This window comes from Macaca mulatta, chromosome 12 (assembly GCF_049350105.2).
Source record: "Macaca mulatta isolate MMU2019108-1 chromosome 12, T2T-MMU8v2.0, whole genome shotgun sequence".
NCBI classification, from domain to species: domain Eukaryota; kingdom Metazoa; phylum Chordata; class Mammalia; order Primates; family Cercopithecidae; genus Macaca; species Macaca mulatta.
This window is the reverse complement of record NC_133417.1, coordinates 63159986-63185225: the sequence shown is the minus strand read 5'-3', so window position 1 is coordinate 63185225 and position 25240 is coordinate 63159986. Positions and strand designations below refer to the sequence as shown.

General features: G+C 36.2%; 1 protein-coding gene across 1 annotated transcript in view; it reads left to right on the top strand.

Annotated features, from left to right (window-relative positions):
• The window catches only part of CCDC148 (coiled-coil domain containing 148), a 183839-nt gene that overhangs the window by 35980 nt on the left and 122619 nt on the right, over nt 1–25240 (top strand). Inside the window, exons 8-9 of the mRNA XM_015110191.3 lie at nt 16154–16292; nt 18762–18968. Coding sequence (XP_014965677.2) covers nt 16154–16292; nt 18762–18968 — 346 coding nt within the window. The remainder of the gene's footprint in view (nt 1–16153; nt 16293–18761; nt 18969–25240) is intronic.

The following is a 25240-nucleotide window of genomic DNA, read 5'->3' as shown; positions in this document are numbered from 1 at the left end:
AGACATACATATTCAAAAAAAAGAATCGACAACTTTCACAAAAATTAACTCAAAATGATAGGCCTAAATGTCAGACACAAAACTGTAAAACTCTTAGAAGGTAACATGGGAGAAAACCTAGATGATCTTGGGTATGACAATTACTTTTGAGACCAAAAGCATGATCCATGAATGAAATAATTGATAAGCTGAACTTCATTAAAATGACAAACTTATGCTCTGCAAGAGACAATGTCAAGAGAATGAGAAGACAAGCTGCAGAATGAGAGAAAATATTTGCAAAAGACACATCTGATAAAAGACTGTTATCCAAAATATACAAATTACTTTTAAAACTCAACAATAAGGAAACAACCTGATTAAAATATGGGCAAAATCCTGAAGACACCTCAGCAAAAAAGATATACAGATGGCAAATAAGCACATGAAAAGATGCTCCACATTATGTGCCACTAGAGAATGCAAATTAAGACAAGATATACACACTTATTAGAATGGTCAAAATCCAGAACACTGACAACACCAAATGCTGACAAATAAGTATGTAGAGCAACAGGACCTCTTGTTCATTGCTGGTGGGAATTCAGAATGGTACGGCCACTTTGGAAGGCAGTTTGGCAGTTTCTTACAAAACTAAATATACTTTTATCATACAATCCTGCAGTCATGCTCCTTGGTATTTACCCAAATGAATAAAAAATATATGTCAACACAAAAGCTGCAAATGAATGTTTATAGTAGCTTTATTCATAACTGCTAAAACTTGGAAGTTACCAAGATTTTCTTCAGTAGGTGAATGAATAAACAAACTGTGGTACATACAGACAATGAAATTTTATTCAATGCTAAAAAGCAAAGAACGATCAAGCCATGAAAAGACATGCAGGAAATTTAAATGCATATAACTAAGTGAAAGAAGTGAATCTGAAAAAGCTTCATAGTGTATTATACCAACAGTATGGCATTCTGGAAAAGGCAATATTATGGAATCAGTAAAAAAGTTAGTGTTGCCAGGGGCCAGAAGGGAGGGATAAATGAGTAGGCAGAGCACAGTGTAGTAGGACAATAAAGCTATTCTGTGCAATACTACAATGGTGGATAAATGTCATTATGTGTTTGTCAGAATTCATAGGATGTGCAACATGAAGAGTGAATCCTAATATAAACTATGGACTTTGGGTAATAATTATGTGTCATTATAGGTTCATTGATGACAACAAAATGTACTCTCTGGCAAGGAATACTGATAGTGGAAGAGATTTTATTTTGCATGGGAGATGAAGATAAATGGGAACTCTATACTTTCTGCTTAATTTGGTGTGACTCTAAAACTGCACTAAGAATATAAAGTTTATTAAACAGAGAGAAAAAATAAAAATTTCATTGCTATTTAACTGTTTCAGAGAGTAGATAAAGGAGGGAAACTTCTAAGTTATGTTCATGAAACAAGTATAACATTGATAGACAATCTTGTAAAATACTGCACACATATAAAAACTGTGGCCCAATCTCATTTATATCTATTAATACAAAAATTATAAATAAAATATTCACTGTCATGATTCCAGCAACTTAAAATAGTTAATGTAAGGATATCTATTATGGCTTATCTTCATGAACACTGAAATGCTATTAAAAAGCTAACATTTATTCTTTAAAAATGTAAAAGGAATAGATGAATACTTTTTTCCTATAATAAAATATATAAACTTCCAAAAACTTAATGGGAATACAATAGATGCATTTTTGTTAGTGACAAACAAGTCTGTAATCACCACCATTATTTAATGTTATTCTGGAAATAGTAGGCAACACAATTAGACAAGAGAAAGATATTAGAGTTATAAAATATAGATATAGGTAAAATTATCTTATTTGCAGATAGTGAGTTTTTACAAGAAAAACTCATGGCAATCAACGGAAAAAAACCTACAGAAATAAGATAATTTAGTAAGATGGCTGGGTATAAAATTAATATAAATGGAACCCAAACTTTCATATATATATATAAACAATGGCCATCTGGAAGATCTCATGAAAGAAACAAACATAGTTTGCAATAGCAATTATAAATATAGAATATTTGGGAATTAATTTAACAAGAAATGTAAAAGATCTGTACTATAGGAAAAAACATTTCAAATGTTACTGAAGGACATAAAACTTGAACAAGTGATATTTTAGTCTCAGAATAGAAGGTTGAATAATTATAGATATATTTCCTGTCAATCTATAAATTTAATGATCTCAATAAAATTATTCACAGGATTAAAATATTAATCTGAATTTGAATTTAGGAAAATTCTGAGGAAAAGAAGCAATAATGAGGGAAGACTATTGCTATCTTATATTAAGCATTTTATAAACAATAGCATGTTGCCATGAACAGATTGGTCAAGGGATGTGATTTGGGCTCGGACAATCCAAAATCCTTGGATGAATTTGGATTCAGAATTGAGTTAAAGGGAAAAGAGGCAAGGAGTGAGGCATTTATGTTACTCATGTGATCACATTCTGAAATTATAGCTTCCTGAGGTGGTAGGTGGGGCCTTTCGTAATCATGGCAGAGGCATTATTGTGTAAGTCATGTAATATCTAGTCATAAACTTTTTTTTGCTTAAAGAGTTCGAATAGTTTTTATCATCTGCAACTAAATCTAACAGATATGACAACGGTGTGGGGAAAACAGGTATTTTATATTCTGCTAAAGTGAGTCTAAACTGGTGAAACTTTTCTATAGAGCAGATCAGCAGGACTTCCCAGATCACAGAGTATATGCCCTTTGTCCTGACAGCCTCCAAATCTCAATAATATATCATATAAATATAATTGAATATGTATACACCAATTTATTTTTACAGTTATTCATTGCAGTAGTGAAAGATTAAGCAAAAACCTTAATATCAATAGGGACTAGTTTTATAGATTATTGTACATCCATACAATATATTATTCTGCACATTAAAAATTGTGAAAATTTACATTAACTGACATGGAACAATATGTAAGAGTTAGGGTGAGGTATATAGTTAAGTAATCAAAACAATGTACAGTCTACATTGTGTAAAACAGGAAAAAAGCCAACATATATATTTTTGTATATTTGCTTTTACATGTCTGAAACAATACACAAAAATTGATAACATTCATCTTGAGGGAGGGGAACCACATGCCTGGGTGAGTAGGTGTAGAAAGAATTTTCATTGTATCCTCTTTCATTAAACCTTTTGAATTTTGAACCATGTGAATATTGTTTCTATTCTAAAATTTTTTTAAAGGAAAAAATTTGACAAGGGTAAAAATGAAGTAACAGGAAAATGTTGGCAATATATCAGGTACAAATGATTAAAATCCCTAACACATAAAGACATTTTGCAAATTAATCGATTGGTGAACAGCCAAAAGGAAAATGGAGCAAAGGAGATGAAGATATGGCTGACTTACCCTTCGTATTTTCAACCAATATTTATTGAGCATCTATTAGCATAAAATATACAAAAATTCACGTACTCATGAAACAGTAAGAAACACACTGAAAACCATAAACATAATACTTAAGTATATTATACACAGTAATGTTAGAAAGTGATAAGTGCTATGAAAAAATACAAAGTAAGAGAGATAGAAGGTGTTGGGATTCTAGGGGGCAGACTGTAATTTTAAGTAGATGTTTAGGAGCAGGCCTGGTTGAGAAAGTGACATAAAAGTTAGGACAGGGTTGGGAAAACTAGTCCTCAAGATATTTGGGTAAAAGTATTCCAGCCAGTGTTTACTGAGGTGGGAGTATGCCTGGCAAGAGGCCAGTGTGGCAGGAACAGAGTGACAGATCCAGAGAGTAGTAGAAGGTGGGGTCATAGAGGTATGGGTGGGGGTAGGACATTTAGAGCCTTGTAGCCATTTTTAAAACTTCAGCTTTTACTCTGTGTGATATGAGAAGCTGTTGGAAGGTGTTGAGCAGAAGTGAGCAGAGTGACAAAATCAGACTTATGTTTTAGCTGAATCACATTGGCAGTTACTGTGTTTAAGATAAACTGTGGGGCTGGGGGTAGAAGTGCAAGAAAATATCGGACACTTAGATAAAGTAATCCAGTTCAGCTCTTGGATACATTTTAAAGGCAGAGCCAACAGCATCTGTTGACAGATTCAATGAGCCATGTAAGAAAAAGAGAGCAACAAGAATAGTTCCAAATAGCTGCGTTTTGGGGACTGAGCAACTAGAAGGATGGAGTTGCCATCATCTTAGATGGGGAACACTGTATGTGAAGCAAGCTTTGGTTGGGGAGGAAATCCGTGGTTGAGGTTTAGATACGATGAGGTTGAGATGCCATTAGGTATCTGTGTAGAGATTGTGTGGATGCAGTTGGCTATATGGGTTTGGAATTCAGGAAAGAGATCTTGACTGGAATTACATGGATATGAGTCATTAGCATGAGATTGGATATGATCACTAAAGTAGTGAGTAAAGAGAGAAAGGAGAAAAGTCAAAGACTTATCCCTTACACCTGCCAACATTACAATGTCAGGGACAAGAGGAAGAGCCAACAAAGGACACTGATAAAATGTCTGTGAGATATGAAAACCAAGAGAGTGTAGTGTCCTGGAAGGCAAGTGAAGAGGAAGTGGTCCGTCCATTGAATACATGCTGCTAATAAGTAAAATACACTGATAATTGACTGTTGACTTTAATAGAGGTTGTTGGTGGCTTTAGATGGAGGTTCAATTTTCATTGAAGAAGTGGAAGCAAATGCCTTATTGAGTAGATTTGCATGGATAGGAAAGGAATTGAAGATAGTGTGTACAGAAAACTATTTTGGTAAGTTTTTCTGCAAAGGAGAGTAGGCAAGTAGGGCCAAGCTTTTATGTAGTTATTTGCTTTTTTTTTTTTTTTTTTTCAAATGGGAGAAGTAGCAGTGTGTTTGATTCTAGCAAGAGTAATCTAGTAAAGGATAAACTCTGAAGATGCAGGCGAGGGGAATTGCTGAATGATGTCTTGGAGTTGTAAGGAGAGTTGGGATTTAGTACACAAGTGGAGGAATAAGCACAGATGGTTCATCTGCTACTCTAACAGGTGAGGTTGCAGAGTATATGGTGCAGATGCTGGGAGGGGAATGAATAGATGTTCATGGTGGCAGTCTGTGGAACTCTGGTTGGTAATTCTAAATGCAAATGATTAAGAAACTTATAAAAGCCTCTCTACTCATCAAAGCAATAAAAATTTTAAAAATACTCATTTTTTTTCCTATAAAATGGTAAAACATTGTGTCCAGAGTTTAAAATGGTATGGGAGAAATTAGCATTTTCATATATAATTGGTGTATTTGGAAGTCTGACACCATGTCATCAAAAATCTTTTTAAATGTGAATACTCTTTGTTTCTTTAGATATGATCTTTAAGGAAATAATCAGAGACATAAAGTGGATATTGGCTTCAAGGGTGTTCAGCATTAAATTTTCTTTCCTTAGTGATGGCAAAATCTTCAAAACTACCTAAAGAGCCAGCAACTAGGGAATGAACTTCATCAAGTATGATATATCCACACAATGGAATACTACACTGACATTAATGATTATATAAAGGATATTTCTAATGATACAAATGATTTGAATATGTTGCTATATAATTAAAAAGTAGGCCACAAAATAGTTTATAGAACATGGACTTTCTTTTTTTCTTTCCTTCTGAAAGCGTTACATCTATATATAGCCACAGAAAAAAGACTGGAAGGTTATCCGCCCAAATAAACAATAAAAATAGTTATCCTGGGCCAGGTGCGGTGGCTCATGCCTGTAATCCCAGCACTTTGGAAGGCCGAGGTGGGTGGATCATTTGAGGTCAAGCGTTCAAGACTAACCTGGTCTACATGGTGAAACCCCATCTCTACTAAAAATACAAAAATTAGCCAGACAGTAGTGGTGCATGCCTGTAATTCCTGATACTTGAGAACGTGAGGTAGGAGAGTTGCTTGAGCTTGGGAGGCAAGCTGAGATCACACCACTGCACTCCAGTCTGGGCAACAGAGTGAGACCCTATCTCAAAAAAAAAAAAAAAAAAAAAAAAAAAAAGCTATCCCCAGGTGGTGAAATTATACATAATTTTGGCGTATTTTTACTTTCTATTTTTTAAAGCAAAAATACATGTTTTTAAAAATCAAAGTTAAAGAGTAAAGAGGAGACCATTGATATTTAATGAGTACCTATTACATGATCTGACAAATACAAATGATTTTAACCCTCAGTTTACCCCATCTTAAAAGCTCTATTTTACAGATGAAGAAACTATAGCTCAAAGGAAGGTGAGCAATTTCCCCAAAGTCTCTGACGTGGTAAATGGTTGAGCAACATTAAGTCTCTTCTGCACATCTGAATAGAGAGTTTTCCCCTGTTACCACACTGCTTCAAGAATATACACATGCCAGGATGCTGGTAAATCAGGTTGAGTACCAGTATCAGCTGGTAAAACAGGTTGCCATTTCATAGAAATATGACAAAAAGCTGTACGTGTGAGCACATATGTAATTTTAAGTTTCAAGTTGCTGTATTAAAAATTTAAAAAGAGCAAGGTGAAATTTATTTTAAAGTGTGTCTTATTTAATGCAATAGTTCCATAATATTGTAATTTCAACATATAACCAGTATTTTTAAATTAATGAGATAGTTTACATTCTCTTTTTTCATATGAAGTCTTTGAAATCTGGTCAGCATTTTATACTTAGAATATATCTTAATTTGGACTGCCACATTTTTAAGCCATGTGTGGTTAGGGGCTAACATCTTGGACAGCACAGCTTTAAAGGATGATCTCTTTTACTAAAACACATTTTAAAAACAATTTGACTACAATTGAACCTCTTCCTTTATTCAGTGTTTTTGTGAAGCTATTTAGATTCTATTTGGGCTGTATTTCATCAGTAACATGAAGACAAGTTTAATTGCTTGTTTGAGACTCAGATGAGATTGTGGCTTTAATTTCCTAACATTTGGATGAATTAATCGTATAGATGAGACATAATTGTCTGATGCTCCATTTGGCTATGTCAGATATGAAGTCAATATGTGGAAAAAGCTATAGAGTGATGGCAAGTAATTTCTACTTTATTGTTTGATAGGTATATTAAATTTTATGATGTTAGTTTATAATTAATATTCTATTATTATTCGAGATCTGAATCTGAATGCTATTTAAAATCCACAATGATTTAACAATTTTCTCCTCTGTATGTACATTGCTGATGCCCATAGTTTTATATTTTCTCAACTAAATTATTTGAATTTACCCTAATTGTTAGTAGCTTTACTTTACTCGTTAGTAATTTTTAAGATAACTGTTTAGTGCTTTATGAGCTTTTCCTTTTATGCATATTTCTCTTAATACAGAAATAATTATATTTGTTAAAGAAAATTTGTAAAATACAATTAGAAAACTAGAGAAGAAACTAAAAATTAATCTAAATTTCCAACACTCAGATATATCTGTCGGTAACATTGTATATATTTCAGATCTATGAATGTTGTTTACAAAAATAAAAAAAATCTATACACGTATCTACTGATTTTTCCTGTTTTGAATCACATCCAGTGTTATTCCTTTTTCCAATAAATGGTTACTGAGCTTCTTCTATGATTTAGGTCATGTATTAAATATTATTTTACAATATATTTTAAAATTAGCTGGATAGTATTACAATATATGGCTGTATCACATAAATTTGACCAATTTCCTATTTTTGGACAATTATTTTTACCACATTTTGATAATTGTTTTAAAAACTTGGAATAGACAATTTTGTCACTATATTTTGAGTAATTCTATAATTATTCCCTTAAGATGAACTCCTAGAAATAGAACTGCTGAGTCAAAGGGCATGAAAAATTCTAAGACTTTTGGTAGCATTGGTAAATTGCCTTCCAGACAAGTAAAAACAATTTATGTTTTCATTAGTAGACTTTATATTATTTGGTTCATCTGTACTTGGAGATCAGGGCATTGGAGATTGCTGTCATGTGTAAATATCATCAGTGTCATGTTCATGTTCTTTCTCTCTCTTTCAGTATTTATTTTTGTAGCATAGCTCTTTCACTGTCCTTATGTGAAAGTTTTGCCAAAAGAGAAATCTATACATAATTTTCATAATAAACCTGACTCTTCCCTTGTTTCAAAATAAACCATATTTCAAAATAAACTCTATTGCTAATAAAGATGAGATGGATAAAAGTCAGCATCAGAAGGCAACACTCAAGAAACACCGTGTGGCTTTACATAATTTTCTTTAAAAATATGTGAAATAAACAAATGCTTACATATATGACCATTGCTTGATGAATACAAGAGAGAAGAAAGAGAGGGAAAGGGGTATAATAACTGATATTTGCCTACTTGATGAGGTGACAACAAGTTAAAACATCGGAGCCCTAATTCCCATGTGGCATTTTTCTCTGAGAATGAAGTCTCAGAGCTGTTAGAAAGTTTCAGTGCCTGGGCATGTCCAGTCTCAGGTTCTACACTTCCAGTCTGGGCTGGTTGTGTGCCAAGGGTGATTAATGAGAGAAGTTCCCAGAAACAGCGGCATAATTACCTGATCTTCCAGTGTTCACGTAGTCTCACTGGTTAGATGACCCCTCACCCAACATTCTGGGTCACTGTAGCTCCCATTTTCTCTTGTCCAACTTGATGTTGGAGTTTATATTTTTGGAAGGAGTGGGTAATAGTGTGGACCATGATTTTATTTTTGTCACATATATTTAGTAGCTTTCTCTTAAAATATATCATTCATAATAACTACTTTATGGTTTTATACTCTTTCTTTAAATACCAGAAACCACATGTGGTGTTTATTCAACCTACTTTGAGTTTGTCCTGGGAATAAAACATTTTAAATTCTCTTGGCTATGGTGGAATGCCCTTTTTCAAGGGAAAAAAGGGTTCATTTTCTTCAGGATACCCTCAAAAACTAGTCTTAGAGTTTACCTTTGCTTAGTTATATTTACTTGCATGTTATGTATTTGCAAAAAGTATATCTAGGTATTTAAGAATAGCGGCTTAAATACCTAGTTTAAGTCTTTATTAGTAATATCACTGCAGCTTCACCTGCCTTTTTGATGTAGTTGTTTTAGCTAGTGACTGCACAATGTAATAGTGCATGAAATACTTTTTCAATACTTCAGGAAACTGAAAAATCTGGGTTTTATATGATGAGGGGGTGAAAATCATTTATAAGGGGTTTCTATTCTTCACTGGGTGTGAAATCAAATTAATTTGAATAAATATGATTGAAGAAAATGGAAACATAACAGCTTGACGGGTTTGTGTCTAGGACAATTGACATTTGTTATTAGATAATACAGAAAGAATGTATTGTAAAAATAATAAAATTTGTGTAGCTATATGCAAAGCCAAGATTAAAATTTCTATGGACAAGATTGTCAAGTTTTAACATGAGAAGAATTTTAATACCTATTTTATATAACAAACCGATTGTTCATAAACAACTTTTCCCTATTCTTTATACCTTGAAGTTCAATTGCAGTTAAGATACAATCTTTTGAGGTAACTATAAGAACAAACACTATGGAGAGCAAGTAAGGATAACCACACCATTCCCAGGTTTATGTTTATTTGCCGTATTAGTGCCTATCAGAAAACATAAAGTTAACCATTGCTAATGTCTCAAAAATAAACTGAGAAGAACTATCACTCTTTTAATTCATTCTTATAATTTCTTAATGATTACTTATGCTTGGTTTGGGATGACATTATGACATTTTATGTGGCAATTAAAATTTCAGAAGACCTTATGATGGTTAAGTAAAGTTTTCCTCCTACTGTCCCAAAGAAGTAGGCCAATTTTATTACTCTTGCTTTTGGACTTAGAAAATTGAGTCATAATGTCTATATAAGGTAATTTTATTTAATTCAACTTTACTGCAGTTTAAAATGTTCTTGTCCCCCCAAAAATGAAGAATAAAATGATAACATGGAGACAGATTTTGGTTCAATATAAGGATTTAAAACATAGAGCAAATAATGAATTTGCAGATGATCTTGTCTTCACTGATTCTATTCATTTGAGTTTGAGAGTCTTTTTCTGGTCTTAAAAATGGCCCTTGGTGTTGAACATCATTGGCCGGGAATCAGCTGCAGAGTATTCGTCACCTTAGATGCTGGTCTCTCCATGCATTGGGTCTACATCTCTTTCATCTCCACATCCTTTCATAGTACTTTTCTTCCAAAGCAATATTAAGATGCTATGTTTAAAAAGTCATTTTTCTCTTTTTCAGTTTGCTGTCAATTATCTTTAGCTATAAGAGAATACCCAATCCAACTCAAAGTAACTTACATAATAAAGCAATTTCTTATGTAACAAGAAGTCTAGAGGTAGAGAAGTCCAAGAACAGTGAGGTCTGGTGTTCTGCATTCTCTTGCCTAGCCTTCTTGCAAGTTAGATGACTTCCTGCCAGACAGTTCTGCATAACAATGTCCAGAGGCAGAGAGGGACCTTCCTTCTGTCTTTGTGACTCTAAGAGCTAGGAAAACATTACCCCTGAAGACTTCCCTTCACATTTCATTGGCCAGAATTGGATCTTTTGTCCATGTTCCTACCAAACACTTGTTAGAGAAACAGGAAGTTTGTGAATGGGTGTTTGTGAATAGCTGAAAATCAATCCAGATTCACTGCCAGGGCTGGAGATGGGGCTCACTTTTCCTGAAGCAGGGCCAAATGTGGATGGAGGAGAGTAGATCTTGAATAAAGTCAGCATTCTGGTGGGCAGAAGCAGGGGTGGGAGCAATGTCTGCTACAGTTTTCTTTTCCTTACGCTTCTTATGATGAATGTAATTATTAAAAACCTAGCATATGGGGTGTTTGAGCAATTACGTCTTACTTTTAAAAGGCTATTTTAGGTGAGGTGCGGTGTGTCATGCCTGTAATTCCAGCACTTTGGGAGGCCAAGGTGGGAGGACTGCTTGAGCTCAGAAGTTCAAGACCAGCCTAGGCAACAGAGCAAGACCCTATCTCTACTGAAAATAAAAAATTATCTGAGTGTGGTGGCACATGCCTGTAGTCCCAGCTCTGTGGGAGGCTAAGGCAAGACTGCTTGAATCCAGGAGTTCAAGGCTGCAGTGAGCCAAGATCACGCCACTGCACACCAGCCTGGGTGACAGAGCGAGACCCTGTCTCCAAAAAAAAAAAAAAGAAAAAAAAAAAGTAAAAGGCTATTTTATCTCCGTCATGTTATTTCAAAACTTCCACCAGAAAACTACTGGTGGATGGATGTTTCAGAGACAAAGAGTGGTTTAAGAGGCTTGCCATCATCCCCACTATTCTACTTCCAAAAAATATACATTCTAAGTGAAAAAAGTGAGCTTTCTATGTAAAATTCTCTAAAAAATAATCTAAGTAAAAACAATGTACTTACCATTTGGAAAATGCAACTTCCAAATAAATCACTTAGCCTCCTGTTCTGACCAGATTCCCAAAGCCATTACTTTTAGAATCCTGCTATCTTTTCATCATCCTTCAGAAGAATGAGGCTTTGGAATTTGGCACAAGTTTTGGCCTTACCCTATAGCATCACTTTTTTTTCCTTCGTTTCAATGGATTTTGACCTTGCTCGTGAAAGTCCACTTTATTCTGGTCGTCACCTTCCAGCTAAGTAGCCAGACTGCTAGAGCCAAGGACTATGGAGGTGGGAATAGATCTCTGAGGAATAGAAGATGCATACCCAGGGAAGATTTGAGGAGCAGATTCTGTTGGTCAGAAATGGGTCTGGGAGCAGGGAGCCTCCTGTAAACCAGACTGAAAATCAGACATAGATTTATATTTGGACAATGGGCCTGGGCTGGGGTTGTTGGTGGATGAAGAAACCAGGCTGATTAGATTGGGTGTTTGGATGGTTCTGTATTGGAAAGAAAAAACTGAAAGGTGAAGTCAGATTGTGTATTACAGAGGGTCAGATCTGATGCAGCCAGAGAAGAGGATGGTCTGTCATCCACATTAATTGAATGGTGGCTCACTGCACCCCTACTTCTCCGAAGGAGCAGTAGGTGTCCCCTAACACTGTAATGCTTTAAGAGATGAGTTTTTCTTCAGGTCAAGTTCACTATTGCATCAGCTAGCTTCAGGAGCACTAATTACCATTTTGCCTGGAAAGCTGCTTTACTCTGAGAAAACATAAGACAGCTTTCAGCCAGTTGGTAACCACAATGTTTAGTTTCATAAACTTGTTTCTGTTGTTAAAGTACCTGTTACCTGTACATGTCTTGTTTACCACCATTGCCTGCCCTCCATCCCTAAGTGTATTTGAATGTCACGGAACCAGAACCCAAGGAAAGTGATTTAAATGTGGCTATGAGGAACACTAGTAGCTAAGTTAATTGTGAGTCACTTTAGGATTTTTGGGATAATTCAAACAGGCAGAATTAGGAAGACAATGGCCTGGGTCAGGGTGAATTTTTACAGCTCTGTTGTTGTTTTCTGAATTATCTGTTTTGTCTCACTTCCTGAGAAATCATAATGAAATGATATCTGTGATCAGATACCATATTGTAGGGCAGGAGATGGTGAATAAGAATTGAGTGGTAAATACCTCACCTTTTTGTAGGCTGAAATTCCCTGAAGTGTTCAAAGTACTCAATAACCTTACAAATTGTAAAATCTAGCAGGCTGTGATAAAGATGAATATTCTAAAGAACTTTAAATTAGAAAGTTTAGACGGACAAAAAGGAATAGAAATTGCAGAGAACTGCTAAAGATTTTTTGTCTAAAGATTTTTTTTTTTTTTTTGGTAAATTGCAAAAAGCTTAGGACAATTTGAAAGTTTTCTTTAAAATGTTCTTAATGTTCTTTTAACATTATAGAGTCATTTTTCAAATTCAGAAAGTAGATAAGGGATCAGAATATTTTTCACTATCTGTGCAATTTAGCTAGTTCTGTCATTAGAATCACCAGCAAAGCAGTTGAATTCAACAAGAACTTTGAAAGGTAAAACCTAACCTTAGTTTCAGCTACTTTATATAGATTTTTCTATATAAAAAAGATGAAGGTTTGATTTAAAAAGATAAGTGTCCAGATTTACACTTGGAAATGCAAGTATATTGAATCTGATTTTATTTTAGAAGTTCAAAGTCCATGTTCCTCAGAAGTGACTACTTTGTTATTGTGATGAGGCTACTATGTTTAAATATTCTTCTTAGATTTTTACCATCCAAAGGCTCGGTATATATGTAGGGTATGATGTAGCTGAAGGAGAGTTCTCCTTTCCTCACATGCAGCATTCTAATGGAGATGCAGGGCTTTTTCATTATTCCTGCCTATGTGAATATTTGCTCCAATGTTTAAGGCTGCAACTCTGGAAACTGCTATAAATACATAACCTAAAAATAATAATATTTTGAGTATTTATGTATCATTTCCTTTAAGCATGTTTTTTAAAAATTTTATTCTACATGTACTAAAAAGTGACTTGCAATTTGAGTAATTTTGGTAACTGGGAAAAACTGTCGGGATGTGAGGCTTCTAAAATCAACAAGAAGGTCAAAATGGATATGATGACAGTTCATGGCATGCTTGCTTTGAAATATCTGACTTTAATGTTTTATGATCATTTCATATGTTTAAGTGGTTTAATATTGTCACTAAAATGGCAGCTAATTAATACATTGAGGCAATGTATAAAAATGCACTGAGTGCCACAAATTCTCCCGCTGCTATATTTATTTATAGCAATGTACACTGCTTAATGTATGCTTCTATTTGGAAAGCATTTTTGTAAATGTCTGCCATTTTCACTTTCTCCTTGAGCACAGCCACAATCTTCCACTGCCATTCAGTATGAGATATCATGAAAGAAAATAATTTAGGAGTACTTCTCCATTTACCAAAAGATTTAAACTATTTTTGAAAATTATGGATAAGATTGCTTATAGATTATATTAAGGTAGGTTCTATTGAAACAAAGCTGAGACAGGGATTTCTAAACAAGAGATTTGTTGGGAGGTGCTCTCAGGGGGAGGGCTGTGAAGGAAGCCAAATAGAAGAAGGGAAATGTGTAAGCAAGAAGGTGTCAGTGGAGACTGGCCATGGTTTGCTCCCATGGGGAAACACCGGAGTGCAAAGGTATCATAGAGTTGAGCCTCTCTGGAGTCAAGTAGGCTGGCTTTCTGTACCTCCAGGTAGGTCAGTCATTGGTTATGGCTGGCCTTTGAAAGAGGGTGGGAGGGTAGCCTTCTCTAAAGAGGGTGGGAGAGGCAGCTCCCACTTGGTCCAGGGCAATTCTCCAGAGAAGGAAGAGGCATCTGTGAGTTATCTGCCAAGACTCACAGCATCTCGGTGATAAGAATTCCATCTAATAAAGGCAATCTGGGTGCGGTACCAACAGCATCCATTATAGAGATGAATCACAATTTAAAGGAACAGAGAACTGGTTGGACCTAGCTTCTATTGCTTCCCCCTTCCCAGGGCACACACACCCATGCATCCACATTTATAGTCAAGTAAAGGTGGAAATTCAAACTCTTTTCAAGTCCTTTTGATTTAAAAAAACATTTTACAAAAATTAATGAAGACATGGACTTTAGTTCTATTTTTTGTTTGTTGCTTGTGGTATGGTAATGCAGAAGTTATGTGGCTAACTCTGCTATTAAAATGCATTTATGTTAACCTGAATGAAGATGGGCTCCTTGAAAGAGGACCTGAGATATTGTCCATGAAATCCTGAGGATGTTTTAAATGCCAAGTTTACTCAGGCAAATCTTTCTTCTGGCTTAATACTCCTATTTGTACTGCTTTATTTGCAGAAGCCTTTGTCTGTACATGCATAACTGATTCAGACAGGACTGAAACACTTGGTGTGTTCAACGAATTCATTTGCAGTTCTCTCTGCAATAAATTGTTATGTCATACTGAAGAACTGTAGAGTATTCCTCTTCCTGGTAGAATCTCCAGCCCTCTTTTTTTCCCCCTATTATGAAAGAGATAGGACTTTTTTCTTTGAAAAAGAGTTTTTCTTTCTTGCTATTTATCAGAATAATAATCTTGTATGAGAACATTGGAATTCCCATCAGTATCACTGATTTAAGAGGTGTTTTATTCTGTTTTAAATTGTCAAATATTTTTCAGGGGCATGGAAGATATATAAGAAATTCTTTGAATTGCACAGTTAACTTTAAAGTATAAGACCACTGATATAGTAGAAATAAACAATGACAAGTCTCCTCTTGGATTAAGAAGTATTTGTTGCTAATAATATTCCCTCTGATTGCGTTTTTATGTGATTATTCTAATTCATTAAACAGGAATAATGGTATGCAAAATAAACTGAGAATATAAAAATATATTAATTCAGTTTAGCGTTCAAGCTGATATTGCAAACTTTTCACTCTGCACAAGACTTTGCTAATACTCTATAAAGAATGCAAACCAGGATGGTGCCTAGGAGTGTTCTGAAAGGAAAAAGGCCTTTTGGAGCATAGTAGATACGTTATTGGGAAGGTGACTTGAAGGGATCCTATTTGCAAATGATTTCTTCAGTGGTTTTAATGCCATTGGTTATCTTTTCACTATCAATATTTAGTATTGCCTCTATGAAGCACTAAGAGGTAAAGTAATAGATAATTTTAGGCTTTCTTTTGAAGTCAAACCTTAAATAATGAGAAATCATAATGAAATTATATCTGTGATCATTTCTGACTGATATCTTCCTCAGTCTGTCTTTTCCTTTACATAATTGCTCATTTAACTGTCTACATTTGTACTTTTCTCCAGTTTAGACATAGGAACCTTGTTGAATAAATAAAATTCCTTTTTAATCTGTATACATAATAATTTATTCCCCAGTGTTTATTTCATTCATTGGTCATGATTTCTAAAATATCATTACAGGCAAGATAGAATAATTATTTTTGAAATACTATGTCTCATCAAACTTAATCGAATTATGGCTCATACTCATGGCAAGACCAAATAAAGAATTGAAGGAACCCATTGCATTAGAATTTAGAAACTTTTCTGAAACAGACATTAAATTTGGCTAATGTCTTTAAAGTACACAGAAACCTCGTTTTGCTTCGTCACTATCACTTGCTAATAGCTTGAACAGTTTGAGTCCCTCAAATTTCGTGATTGCTCAGTAATATGTTGTGACATTTTTTTGCTTCCAGAAACTGCCAACTAAGTGAAGAAGACCACTGGATTTACCAGGCTATTTTGGATCAGTACCCTGGAGATCTCTTTGGAAGAAGGACTCTGTATCTGGACATGTTACAAAGATATTTTCCTCACAAATCTAGGCATGATTTGGTGAGTGCTGGGCCTACGTACATACTGGCAAATTAAATTGTTTTAGTAGTCAATAATTATTAAGCAATGTACATGTACTTTAAATGGTTCTTTAAAAATTATTTTTTCCTATACTCTAGAAAATAATAGGGTTATATAATGGTTTGAAAGCCTGTGCAGGTCATTTTTTCGAGTTTGTCCTGTCCATAACGAGGTGGAGGGCCCCCTCGGGCAGAAGTCACTCTCTGTGCCTACTTGCTGTGGAGATCTTCACTGTGATCCCAGGGCTGCTCTGCTAGTATTTGACTGCTGGGTGTCTGGTCAGCCAGATGCTCACCTTCGGGGGCTTTGCCATCTCCAGGTCTTGCCTGAAAGTGAAATGCCTGCTCCACTATTCACAGAGCCTGCTTCACCTCAGTCTTTCTAGTCACAGGGAAGCCAGCACTTGCCCTGGGGGTGGTACTTACTTATCTCTTCACCACCACGACAACTCTGCTTGATCCTCCTAGATGGATCTGAGACACAAATACCCCAAATACAGAACTCAAAGATGTGACTGATATTTTCCTAAAAAGGAACTGGGAAATTACTGTTTTATTGTTTCATTCTTTAGTCAACAAGAACACAAGGGCAAGAAAACAGAAGTTACACTGTCACTAATTAATTTCACAATAACTCACCTTATAACATACACATAAACAAACACGCAGACTTTTAATTTTTAAGTGAGCCATGCTATAGCATCTTAAATACTCTGTTTTTGTAATTGTTTTAAATTAAGCAAGTAACAACAATACTCACATGTATATAGAAGTTAACCATGTATCAATCACATGGAAACTCCTTGAATACACGTAAGAGTGGATGAGAGAAGTACTGTTCCCATCCTTAGATGGAAAAACTGAAGCAAAGGTCACACAGCTACTGTGACCATTTTTTCCCATCTTCTTTCATTCTCTTCACCTCTCTTCCTTTATTCAGTAACAGATACCTGTTATATGATAAATAATTCACTCTGAATTTTTAAATAACTTTCACTTATTAAATTAGATCTTTCCTTTTGTTGCCTATTGATTCTATTTGCTTCTGTGACAAGTTGTCATTTATAACTTGTAGATTTTTATATTTTTCTATTATTATCATGATAAAGATTTTTACATTTACTTTTTTATTTATTTATTTATTTATTTTTTGAGATGGAGTCTTGCTCTGTTGCCAGGCTGGAGTGCAGTGGTGCGACCTTTGCTCACTGCACCCTCCCCCTCCTGGGTTCAAGTGATTCTCCTGCCTCAGCCTCCTAAGTAGCTGGGACTACAGGCACGGGCTACCAGGCCCAGCTAATTTTTGTATTTTCAGTAATGACAGGATTTTACCATGTTGACCAGGATGGTCTCAGTCTTTTGACATCGTGATCTGCTCTCCTCGGGCTCCCAATACATTTACTTCTTACATTAGATTTATTAGCATCCATTTCTGTGTGGTATATGCTTAATGTTTTACAGATGTTAAGTATATTTTTGGCTTTATAAAACAAAGCTGAGAAGTTTACAGAACAGATCTCAGTAGCTGATACTTAGTTTAAGTGAGACCAAGTAAGTGGTTTTACTGCGTACCTAATTATACCTAAAGTATTATTTTAGGTGGGACATAAAATGTCGTGTTTACTAGCTGCTTTTCCCACAACTCCTGGAGGTTAAATAATGTATTAAATTCAGAGTCATGGTCTATACTGGCAACATAAAGAATTATTTAGATCAGTGACTCTCAACTTTGGAAGACACACCTTTTTCTGAGGAGCATTTCAGAACGACCCACAGAGGTTTTCCAGGCTACTCAGGTTCTCTTCATTCCTGTTCTTCCCTCAAGACTCTGCTAATTCCCATGGTTGAGATTCACTGCCAAAAGGAGCTACTGCTGCAGATGTGAAAATGCCATGTCCTTCATGAGCATAGCATGGGAAGGGCTCAGTGTCATTGCTATTATTACTTTAAGTTTAGGCATCCTAACATCTGAATGTTTCAGTAATTAAGGGTAAAATTGTGAGTTTTCAAGATTGTGGTAGCAATTTTTATGTTTATTAGCATTTTGTCTAACTGAAACACTTGATGTAATTGTTAAAATACCAAAACTGATATAAAGATGGGATATTTTTAAAATTAAATATAGGGAAAATATTGCTTTCTGCTCTCATAGAATCATTACCATTTAGAAACGAAAGTGGTTTTAGAGGTTACCTGGTGTAACCGCATCCTATATGAGGAAACCAAGGACTTACAAACATTAAATGACTTGTCCTCAGTCACCAATTAGCCACGAGTTCGGAACTTTGGAGGTAGTACCTGGTTTCTGGTTGCTGTATTTATGATTAAATATTTGTCCCCAATTTTTCAAAATCATTGGTTATAATGGGTTTTTTTTCATTTTTGTAACAATGACGCAAAATATAAGCTCATTTTCATGATAAGTATTCACCCTCTGTTATCTTTTCAGATTGAACATGAGAAATATTGTGACCAATATCGCTTTGCTATGGAGCAGCGAAAGATCTTGATATCAAATTGGAATAAAAATAAGAAAGACTTTACACAGAAGGCTGTGCTGACACTCATTGAGGCTTGTGCAGCTCATGAAATGGAGAGCACATTGGCTAAGGACAAGAAAAAGCAACAGGAATTGTGTGCTGATCTGAAAGCCAAGGTAAGATGCTGCACAGGTGTTTCAGTATTTGTCTGGATATTTAAGAATCAATTTTTCCCTTTTGTTCAAACTCACCCTAAAGTTCAGTTTCTCTTTTTTTTAAAAAAAAAAGCCTATCTTGAATAAAACTGTTAGTTTGAACTGTATAAAATTGCATTTTTTAAGTCAAAAACAGTCAATAATCAATAATTTCATATGGTTCAACCAAAAAGTTACTATAACAGGATGTTAATATTGAAGTTTTGATTGAGATATCCAATACCAACCATAGACGTGCACGGCATACTGAGGTACTAGACAAAAATGCAAGTGTAATGATAAAGTAACTGTCTAATGCTGATCCAAAGACTCTTGGACTTCTCATTCACATCAAAGATAGCAAAAAGTCCAAGTGAGGAGGAGAAGAGAAGCTTCATGATGAAATACATTGGGGCAAGCTTGCTGGGCTATGTGTGAGTCCTCAGCGAAGTGCTGGGGAATGGATGGGGTTTTCCTCCTCCTCAGACCCAGAAATGTCTAGCGGGGCTGGATTGAGGGTGGCTTGGGGAGTTGGTAGGTAACCCTCGCTGTTAGAAGGATTGAGGACTGGAATGCTCAGAGGGAAGTAGAGGCGCTGCTTCAGTGGCAGAACTGTAAGTAAGAATGGCTGTTGTGCTGGGAACAACTGCATTCCACAGGAGGGTCACAGTGCATGAGTCCTGGAGGCCTGACGTGGATATGACCTCCCCAGGAGTGTTGGCCAGGGCCATTAAAAACAAATTGTATTGAGGTATAACATACTTGAAGTGCACAAATCTTGAGCTGATAAATGATATGGTAGAAAGACGATGGTGCAACAAAAAATTTTATTCTCCTGATAGAAAACAACTGGCAGACATTAAGCAACACCAATTAAGAGCATATAAAACAAATGTCTTTGTTTTAAAACATTAGAGGAAAAATGTTTCATCTACATATTTTTAAAACAAAAAGATATTTCTTTTGACATTGCATAAGCTTGAGACCTAAAAGGAATAGGAGCTGCATCAAGGCTGATCTGTCATGGGCTGCAGGGCTAATACATGTTTCTTCTCCATCTTCAGGCTGATAAGAAATACACAGGGGCCAGGGGCCATGACAAGTTATTGTATTCCTAGTTTATTTATAGTCATTTTGCACACATTATCACTAACTGTTGAGCTATGCTGAAATTGATATTTTCTTTATATTGTATTGCACTGAGGTCAGTATACAAGTAGTAAAGTGCACAAGTGCACTTTAGGTCAAAAACAGTCAACAATCAATAATTTCATATGGTTCAACCAAAAAGTTACTCTAACAGGATGTTAATATTGAAGTTTTGATTGAGATATCCAATACCAACCATAGACATGCACATGAGACTGAGGTGCTAGACAAAAATGCAAGTGTAATGATAAAGTAACTGTCTAATGCTGATCCAAGGACTCTTGGATGATGCTTTACGACACACACACACCCCCATGAAAAACCACTGAGATCAAAACCTGGAATGTTTCCTGCAGCTCAGAAGACCCCTTAATGCCTCTTCTCAGTAAATACAGTCCCCACCTGTAATCACTATTCTGACTTCATGACCATCGATTAGTTTTGTCTATTCCTGAACTTCATATAAATCAAATGAGATACTACTATATATATATATAATATATATATAGTATATAGTCCTTTGTACTTCTTGCATTCATCATATCTGTTTCATCTTTGTGGCATGTTACATTGTTCTTCTTTATTGCTGTGTAGTATTTCATAGTATATGTATATATTTTCCTATTAACAGGAATTTGAGCCGTTTTCAGGTTTTTGCTATTATGATAGTGGCACTATCAACATTCTTGAACATGTCTTTTGGTGGACATATACATTCATTTCTATTGGATAGATAGTATACTTAGGACCACAATCACTACATCATAAGGCTCAGATGTGTTTAGCTTTAGTAAATACTGCCAAATAGTTTTCCAAAGTGGTTATACAAATTTGCAACCTAATTCAGTTGCTTCACATCTTCCCCAACATTGGTATTGCTAATCTTTAATTTCCTGTAATGTGGTGACTGAGTAGTGGTACCTCATTATGGTTTTTATTTGCACTTAGAATAAAGCTGTCTAAGTATCTTTTCATATGTTTATTAGCCATTTGGATATCCTCTTTTGTGAGAAGCCCACTCAAGTCTTTTGTCTATTTTTCTTTTGGGTGGTGTGCTTTTTCTTTTTCTTACTTATTTATATGTTCTTTATATATTCTGTATGCAAGAGCTATTTCTTTTTATTTTCTCCCAGTCAATGACTTGTGTCCTCACTCTCTTAACGGCATCTTTAAATGAACAAAACTTCTTAATTTTAATGAAGTACTTTTTTAAATTTTTAAATGTATTTGAGATATATCATATACAGTAAAATCACTAATTTTTTTTTTATTTTTTATTTTTTAAGATGGAGTCTTGCTCTGTCGCCCAGGTTGGAGTGCAGTAGTGTGATCTTGGCCCATGGCAAGCTGCGCCTCCTGGGTTCACGCGATTCTCCTGCCTCAGCCTCCCAAGTAGCTGGGACTACAGGCACCTGCCACCACACCTGGCTGATTTTTTGGTATTTTTTTTTTTTAGTAGAGACGGGATTTCGCTGTGTTAGCCAGGATGGTCTTGATCTCCTGACTTTAAGATCTGCCCGCCTTGGCCTCCCAAAGTGCTGGGATTACATGCGTGAGCCACTGCGCCCAGCCAAAATCACTATTTTTAATGCATAGTTCTATGAATTTTGAAAATGCATGATGTATCACTACCACCATAATCAAGATATAGAACAGTTCCACCACCACTCAAAAATTCTTCACACCCCTTTGTAGTCAACGCCTCATCTACCTCCAGCCTTTGGCAACCACTGATCTGTTCTCTATCCTTAGAGTTTTGCCTATTCTAGAAGGTCATGTAAGTGTAACTCAGCAGTATGTAGCCTTGAGTCTGGCTTTGTTCACTTATCATAATGCATTTTAGATCCACCCATGTTGTTTGTATCAATGGTTTGTTCTTTTTTATTGCTGAGTAGTATTCCATGACATGGCTATGTTACAGTTTTTCCGTTCATCAGTTGTTTCAAGTTATTGGTGATTAATGTTACCTTGCTTATAGTGGGAGTAGACTTTAGGCTTCCTGGTGAGCCTGTGCCTCAGAGGGTGTCCCTCCTTTTTTTTTTTTTTTCTTATTTTTAAGAGACAGGGTTTCACTCTATTGCCCAGGCTGGAATGTGGAGATGCAATCATAGCTCACTGCAGCCTACATGTCCCAGGCTCAAGTGATCTTCCTGCCTCCATCTTCCAAATAGCTGAGACCACAGGCATGCACTACCATGCCTGGCTAATTTTTCAGTTTTTCAATATTTTGTGGAGATGAGGTCTTGCTATGTTGCCCAAGTTGGTCTTGAGTTTCTGGCCTCAAGCAATCCCAAAGCCGGAGATTGCAGGTGAGCCACTGGGCCTGGCCCTGCCACAGTCTTGTTCCTTCCCCTGCACTAGATTGTTACTAGACACTTGCTAGCCTGGTAGGGGAAGGGGCATTCTGCAATATTGGTTCAGCCTCATTCTCAGGCAGGGCCTGTGTCCCTGGGTCTTGGGGCTAAGGGCCTACTCAGCAATCCTGCTCTTTTTCCCACAGCAGACAAATTCTGCCTCATGATTTTGATGTTCTTGTGAGGGAGACAGTTTCCTGCACCTCCCCCAGGAGAAGAGCGTTTCTTCATTTCCTTCTCCCAGTTGTGATGGGTCCACACTTGTACCCTAGTGGGTTTGTGGCTTTTCCTCCAGCAGTGATAGGTGTTCATTCTATAGGACTTTGGATCTTCTTTGGCAGATCTGCACTGCCATAGGATGCTTTCTCTGCTCTCCTACCCTGACTCTGATTTTTTTTTGTGAGCACTCTGAGATCTATGGAGAAAAGCCTGAGAGTGGGTGCAAATTCCTCTTGTGTTTGTAGCTTCCACAGGTTCTATATTCTCATGCTCTGCGAAGTCATTAAAACTTGTAAATCATTAACATTTGTCAATTTATTACAACATTTTAGCTGCAGTCTTCTGACTTCCATAGTGGCCTCATCTCCCCAGATGCTCTGTGGCAAGTAAGCCAGTTGTCACATCCTGGCTCTCCTTGGAGGCATCTGTCTTTCCTTAAATTTCAGACTAATTTATTGCCTTGTGGCCTCTGCTCTCTGAGGAGTTCAAGAAAAGTCCTGATGTAGGTGATTCAGCTTTTCCTTGTGGTTAAAGTGAGAACAATATTCTGTCTTTCTACACCTAAATGGAAGCTCATAGCTCCTAATGAAATATAATTCATCAATCTTTTTTTGTCCTATTTAAGAAATCACTGGCTAATGGTAAAGAGCCATTGTCAAAGATATTATGCCCAAGATTTTTCTGCCTAAGAGGGTTCCTGCCAGAAGTAAGGGGACCCCAAAGACAGTGGGATGGAACAACAATAAATGGGAACCTGATGGATAGGAAAGAAATGGCTAGTCAAAGGTAAATGAGCATGACACACATCAGGAGCATCTTTCCTGGAAAACCCAGCTAGCAATCAAGGCAACAGCACTGCTTGGAGGGCAAGGGTCAGCATGAACCTCCTGTCTAGCTTACTTAGGACAGTGTCAGTCACCCATCAACTGAGAACTTTGCTTTCCTTTTCTTTAGCCCTCCTTTTCTTTTCCTCCTCCCACCTCTGGGCCCCGAAGGTTTAAGCATCTAGGGAATGAAAGAAGCCATCTTCTGCATGAAGAGGGAAGTGCTAACTAATCTCTTAGAACCAGGCACTGATTTTGAACCAAGACTGTTTTGTGACTTAAAGTTACCATGGACCTCTCTGTAACTCAAGAGTGAGCCATGCATTCTGCTGAGTTTTCAACTGGTGGTTGGAGAAACATCTGAATGGAGGACAAAAACAATACCACATTTTGATGATGTCTCACACATCATGCTGTACCATATACGAAGCATACTTTACTGAGTGTCCCCTACCCACCAGGCATCCTAATAGATGCTTTCTATGCATTTCCTGATATTCTCTTCAATGACAAATCTAAGCTGAGATGTGCAGAGGTTGCTGCAGAGCATCTAGTCACTGAATCAAGGCTGCAGCTCTAAGAGACAACATAACATGTAGCCTCTTCAGAAAGGTATGGTCACACGAGGATAAACAAATATCTGAGCGTTCAGGGATGAAACCTGAAAAGTGTAAATGCAGGCAGATAGTGGGGGAAATCAGAACATAAAGCACACTGTAGTAAAATGGATTCTGTTTTTTCTAGAGAGGGTGTTATCATTGGAATTTGTATTCCTGATGAGGGACTGAGCTCAGTAAATTATAGCTGGGATCTGGGATCAAAACGATATCATAAAAGAAAAGAAGTAAATCTATAAATTCTGCAGTCATTTAAAATGTTAAACTATGCTTATAATTTTTTTTAACCTGGAAGGAAACTTGGCAATTTATCCCTGCCCTTCATTTTATAAGCCTGAAAGCTGAGCCCTGAAAGATGAAGTGACTTGCCTGAGGTTCACATCAGCTCATTCAACTTGTAATTCAATATTATCTTGGCCCCACAAAGGTTTGCATACAAGAGTTCTACAAAATAATAGAAGATATTTATTATACTGTAGGCTCCAGTGTGCTATAAAGTAGGCCCACAAAGTGTGAAAAATATTACTTCATTGTATCATAAATTTGACCTTTCTAAAACTAATATGCCAGCTATAATAAACATTAATTAAACATTTAACCATAATTTTGTTCTCAGCCTTGGAATTTAAAAGGGCTTTTGGAGGGTAATTTAGATGATTTGTGTCTTTTAAGAGAAGTGTTAAAGGAATTTTGAAACAATGCTCTCGTGCTCTCTCTGTCTCTGTTTTGTTTCATTTTGGTTTTCTGTAGCAAGCAGAGGTATTTGGGCCTCTCACCAGAGGATGACAGGAAAGGGAGGAAGTAGAGCTCTCATTCTCCTGCTCCCATGAAACCTGCTCTTTGATCCCCCAAGTTTTCCCAGACTACTGCCTGAACCAGTCTGTTAGCTGTGCACTCGATTCCATAGCATCCTTGTCTGTCCATGGCATGGCTAGGAACATCCTCCCCAGAGCCATCTCTTTTTTTTTTTTTTTTTTTTTTTTTTTTTTTTTTTTTTGAGATGGAGTCTTGCCCTGTCACCAGGCTGGAGTGCAGTGGTGCGATCTCGGCTCACTGCAACCTCCGACTCCTGGGTTCAAGCAATTCTTCTG